General features: G+C 53.2%; 1 protein-coding gene across 1 annotated transcript in view; it reads left to right on the plus strand.

Moving 5' to 3' along the window:
* The window catches only part of INPP5D (inositol polyphosphate-5-phosphatase D), a 138,260-nt gene that overhangs the window by 107,727 nt on the left and 24,589 nt on the right, over positions 1 to 5,944 (plus strand). The window contains exons 12-13 of the mRNA XM_023523773.1: positions 3,016 to 3,124; positions 3,291 to 3,379. Of these exons, the coding sequence (XP_023379541.1) occupies positions 3,016 to 3,124; positions 3,291 to 3,379 (198 nt within the window). The remainder of the gene's footprint in view (positions 1 to 3,015; positions 3,125 to 3,290; positions 3,380 to 5,944) is intronic.

Raw genomic sequence — 5,944 nt, forward strand, 5'->3', positions numbered from 1 at the left:
GTCATTTTCATGTGTCACAGAATATTCTTTTGACTTTTTCCCAACAATTTAGAAAGGTAAAAACCACTTTTAGCGGGCGGTAGGCCCAGCATATGCCCACCCCTGACCTAGAGGACTCATTAAATGCAGATTACTGGGCCTCGCCCCCAGAATTTCTGATTCGGCAGGCCCGGCATGGGGCCTGAGGACGTGCACATCCCCTAAGTGCCCCAGTGACACTGATGCCGCTGGTCCAAGGAACACACTTTGAGAACCACTAGAATAGCGTAAAATGGACAGAAAACGAGGTGGTCTCGGTACAGGGTTGGGTCTCACCAGGACCCTGGAGTTAGCTGGGTAGAAGGTCAGCCCGCCGAGTCCTGGCTGCTTTTCACCGCCCGCCTGCTTGGCATGTGGGTGACCAATGGCTCCTTGTGGGCAAATGCCAGCATGGGTTCACTGGCAGCCTCCTCTCTCCCTCGGCCCCGCAGAGAACCCCAAGGCTGCTGCTCATTCACCCCGTTTTCCTGTTGTCCTGAAGGAATCTCGCCTCCTAGTGCCTGTCCCCTGTCCCGTCTCCCTCCCCAAATGAAGCTGCTTTGCCTTCTTCCTAGGCCTCCGCTTCTCCCATCTATTAACTGCACTGCGTCCCCTTGATTTCCTGCCACCTGACGAGTTTGCCCACTTGATACTCTGACTTCCTTCTTCTCCCCTCCATTTAGGGAACAAGGGAGCCGTAGGGGTGTCATTTATGTTCAACGGAACCTCCCTGGGGTTTGTCAACAGCCACTTGACTTCTGGAAGCGAAAAGAAACTCAGGTAATGGTGCTCGTTCCCCCAGAGCCTGTGTTGGAATTACTTGCCCAGGCACACCTCACACCCCTCACTAAACACCACAGCGACCGCTCAGCCCTCAGCTGGGGCCCTGTCCTGTTGGCCTCTGAGCACTTTTCCCATGGTCTCATCACAGGCAATGGCAGCACAGTAGTGACCTCCCGGGGGGAGAGACCTTTCTGAAGGACAGAACAGACATTTCCCTGTGTCGTCACCCTAATAGACGCCTAAGTACCACTCCTTTCTAAAAGGCAAAACCACACCTGGGCACCCTTCCCTGTCAAAGCCCATTTGCCTATTGGTGGCCCAGTTGTGAAGACGGCCGTCTAGAATAGTTAGGATTCTGATTTTCTGCAGAGCAGATGCTCTCAGGGCCCCTGCCCTGTGTTCCCAGTTCAGCCTGAAAGGCCCTTTGCACCCAGGCATGCCCCAGCCACACGTAAGGTGTTTGCTGCGGGGGGGGAGATTCGATGCCTTGATTCCACACCCCCCCGCGCCCTCCCCCCCATCACCCCGACTTCCTGCCATGGCGGAACCGGGAACCCTGTGCTAAGATGGCTGCTTGGTCATTTAATTAGGCGAAACCAAAACTATATGAACATTCTCCGGTTTCTGGCTCTGGGAGACAAGAAACTAAGTCCCTTTAACATCACTCACCGCTTCACTCACCTCTTCTGGCTCGGGGATCTCAACTACCGCGTGGAGCTGCCCACCTGGGTAAGGAGCTGCCTACCTGGGGCTGGGGCTGCCCACCTGGGGCTGGGCTGCAAGGGACAGAGGCCCCCTCGAATTAGCTCAGGTCAGAATCACCAGACACACAGGCTGAGCCAGGCCAAGGCAGCCACTCCCCCTAGGACTCAACACTGTTCCCGTCGCGAGGGTTCAGCTCCCCTCACGTCCAGTTCCCACCTGACTGTCCCAGCCACACCCCCTCATCACCGCCACTCAGATGCTTCAGCCTTCCCTGGAATCTGGTCCCCTCAGCCTGCTAGCCCCAGATCCCAGGAAAGGCTGAAGTCCGAGAAGACCAGATCAGTTTTATTCCCCAAATCACGGGCCGCAGGCCAGCCCACGGATGACTTTCTTTAAGCGGGACGTCCACCTGAGATCTAGTGAACAGCAGCCAGGGGCTTTTGTGGCACAGACACGGGAAAGGGGGAGTGGACAGGCATGGCCGCTGGACACGTCCGGAACCAGACATGGCTGTTTTGGGTGATCCCGGAAGACATGGCCGGGGCCGGGCCTGGAGCAGAGCAGAGCCCGTCTGCCTGAGACTCTTAGCTACCAGGCCAATGTGTCCCCGTATGACAAGGGTGTTGAATGCTTTTGCATTGTCGTCCTGGGAGGGAGAGGGAGGATGCCAGAAACGGACCCACTTTTATGGAGGAGAGGGAATCCCGAGGAGCAGACAGATCAGTTACAGGTCGCTGACAGAGCTGGGAAGGAGCCCAGACCTTCTGACTCCCCTTCCCGGACGTTTTCCCAACATCCTGCATCCCTCGGCTGCCTTGGCCTCACCCAGCCGGCCGGCACGGACTGAGGAGCGTGGCCCATTTGTGCCCATTTTGCCTCCCCGACCACACCCCCCGTCCCGAGAAGCTCCTCAGGCCAACACTCCTTCTCTCTCCTGCTGAGCAGGCAGAAGGGAGAGGGGTGAACAGGGACCCTTCCCAGTCTAAGCGGCTGTCAGAGCGGTTCACTCACCACGGCAGAGGTAACACGAGTGACGTGAGACAAAGCCAGCGCGGCCAGTCAGTGTCACACCAACTCTCGGGGGCTCTGCCCGGATCGCAGAGGCCCGATGCCCACGGACTTGGGACCTGAGGTCTCACATTCTTTCGTGGCCTTACAACAGGCTGTCTCATTCCTGCAGAGAGAGCGAGCGAGGGCAGGACACACACCTACCTATCTAATGAAGTGTTAATGAAACGATATTAAAAGACAATGAAAAAATGAAATGTTTGGGACAGCCAGAGACTTACGTTATTGGGTTGACGTTTCTAATTTTCTAATAATTGCTCTTGCTGGGTTTTTCCTATAAAATGGTTGCGTTAAGAAGCACCCGCCCAGCAGCCGCCAGGGGACCAGGGTCTGGAGTGGCACCAGGGGCTCCGGGGCCTAAGAGCCAGGCAGCGGGTGGTAAGGTGCCTCCTTATGTTGGCAAAGAGGGGCGGCTGACCAGTAGCCATGTCCTTGCTGCAGGAGGCCGAAACCATTATCCAGAAGATCAAGCAGCAGCAATACGTGGACCTCCTGTCCCACGACCAGCTGCTTATGGAGCGGAAGGACCAGAAGGTTTTCCTGCACTTTGGTAAGAACTGCCGGCCTTGCCTTCGGGGCCTCTCCAGCCAGCGTTGTCTCGCATTTTCCCAGAATACCCTGGGCGGGGGAAGGAGCACGCCTGGGGAAGAAGGAAACTCGGCCAGATGTGGGACGTGGGGAGTGAAAGCTGAAACCCGGGTTTTGTTTGATTTCAGAGGAAGAAGAAATCACATTCGCGCCCACCTACCGTTTTGAAAGACTGACTCGGGACAAGTACGCCTACACTAAGCAGAAAGCCACGGGGGTGAGTCCTCTCCATGATACTCCCCTGCCCTTCCTCCCCGCCCCCCACCTTGCACATCTCACCCCTCTCGTGTCTGTTCCCATAAAGGTGAACAGCATGGGAAGCACATCCTCAGCCACTAGGTAGCAAAAAAAGAAAGAAAATTAGAAATCACACGTTGACTGTGTCACAGAGCAAAGACCTCTCTTAAGGAGAGGCTGGGCAGCCTGACTCGCCCACTGCAAGAAGTCAGACTGGCAACACTGTGAAATTTACCTTCTGTCCAGGTATTTTAAGGTTTTGAGAGGATGTAAAGTGTTATTTCCTTAACTGGGTTCTAAATGAAGCTCATTAAAAAAAAAAAAAAGTCCCATGGTCAAATATATTTGCTCATCTGCCAAGCGAATCATCGTTAAACAAGCTTCTTTGTTGCGGGGCTTCCCCGAGCCCTGTGGGTTTGCGTGCGTTATAGTTCTCCATGAGGAAACTCAGGTGCCAAACTCAGTTGGTCACAGAATGCCAATTCATATCTTATGGGGCCACTTGTCTTCCAAGGAACCGTGTTTCGGGAAAGCTGCAGTAAAGCATTTATTCATTCCTGTTAACAGATGTTTACTGGGGACCTATGATGGGCCGGGCGCTTTGCTAGGTGGTGGGAGATTAAACACAAGTGAGATATCTGCCCCCAAGGAGTTCACAGCAAGAAAGACAAGACAGACATACCACTGACTAACCAGAGGGAGAATGTGATGATGCCGGATGCAGTGGGGAGCGGTCAGAGAAGGAAGGGACCGTCTAGGGCAGGGAAGGGCCAGGGCCGTTTGCAGTGCCTCGAAGGACAGTTTGGAATTCAACAAGCAGACATGGCAAGGGCTGAGGGGGCTTGTCCATTTCTGGTTGAGAGAATTGCTGAAGCAGGTGCTGAGGCAGGGAATTTTGGCCTCCATCACCTTCCAGGAACCCAACCCAGGGAAGTCAGCCCCCTGGCTGGGTAGGTTTCTGCGGATGAGAGTGCTCGGATGGTGAGCTGCCCAGGGTCACTAGGGCCCCCAGGGAAATGAAGAAGGGTTCACAGTGCTGCCTGACAGCCCCTGGGCATCACCTAGGCTCAGGGGCAAGTGGAGAGCTGGAAGAGGGAGAGAAAGGCCAGATGCTGGGGCGATGCCAGAATAGAGCAGGACTCGCAGAGGAAAAACACAAACGAAAACCTGGAAGAGCGCGAAGATCCAGCTCCGTTGCCGTGAATGAGGCTGAGACTCCCAGGCAGGACACCTTGTTGTGAGGTGTCACTGGCTGCTGTGCAGCTGGGGTCATCTGGTTTAACGGCGTGGTCGGGGCAGGTCCATTGGGATACGTTTGGGGGTGGTGAGAGGGTGGTCAAGTTTGACTTGAGTATAAGGAGGAACAGACTAGGGCCTGAAATGGGGATTTCCTAGATGCCAGGCTAACCTTTTCGATGGGAACCAGGAAGCCAACGACAGTTCTGCAGAGGATCTGGCAGCATCACAGTGATGCGCAGAGAACAATGGTGCATCAGCATAATGGATGAGGACGACACAGGGGACCAATGAGGAGGCTATGCAGAGTTTCCCGCTGAGAAATAACTAGGGTCAGAACTGGAGGGGAAAACAATGAAAGTGAAAGAAAAGGAGAAAAGCAGGATGTGTTATTGGTAGATCTGATTGTTTTTTAGAAAAACTGGAAAATCGGAAGGCAGAGCCAGCTTGGAGGGAAAAAATAGAACTTGTTTTCAGACTTATTGCATAATATGAGCAGAAAATCTCAGAAAACATCCAGAAGGCAGTTGAAAATACGAGATTGATGCTAAAGGGAGACACCAGGTCTGGGTCCTAGGTCTGGGAGCTGTCCGCACAGAGAAGACAAGCAGTGAGTGGAAGATGAGCAGGGAAGAGCTGTGGACAGATTTGGGGGGCCATCGACATTCAGAGATGAGAGGAAGAAGCAGGGGCAACAAAGGGGCCAGAAAAAGAGCAGTTCTCAGGGGCGGCCAGTGCTGAGAACTGCAAGGTTAAGAAGTGACGATTTGAGCTTCCAAGGTTGGTGAACATCTAGAGATTTGGGAGAGTGACTAACCTGGAGATGGCTCAGAAGCTCTGTGGTCTTTCCCTATTCCCTGCCCTATCTGGCTCTTCCTGAGTTATAACCTTTTATAATAAACTGGTAATCTAGCAAGTAAAAAAGAAAAAACAGTGACGATTTGTCAGCATCTGTGAAACTACACATGCACCTACCCCATGATTCAACAATTCCACTTTGGTGTGTACCCAAGAGATATCAGTATATTTTGTCACAGATATGAGAATGTTTATAGCAGCTTTTTAAAATAATGTCTAAAACCTACAAACACCTCTACTTCAGTCAGCAGTAGGATAAGTGTGGGATAGACATACTCTGCAACGCAACCACAGTGCCAACATGAAAGAACTTCTACAAGCGACAACATGGTGCAAGAAGCCAGACACAAGGAAATTTACCGTCGGCCATTGAACAACGCAGGAGTTAGGGGTACTGTGCAATCGAAAATCTGCACGTAACTTTTGACTCCCCAGAACTTAATAGCCTACC

Source organism: Pteropus vampyrus, unplaced genomic scaffold, assembly GCF_000151845.1.
Source record: "Pteropus vampyrus isolate Shadow unplaced genomic scaffold, Pvam_2.0 Scaffold411, whole genome shotgun sequence".
Classification (NCBI taxonomy): Eukaryota; Metazoa; Chordata; class Mammalia; order Chiroptera; family Pteropodidae; genus Pteropus; species Pteropus vampyrus.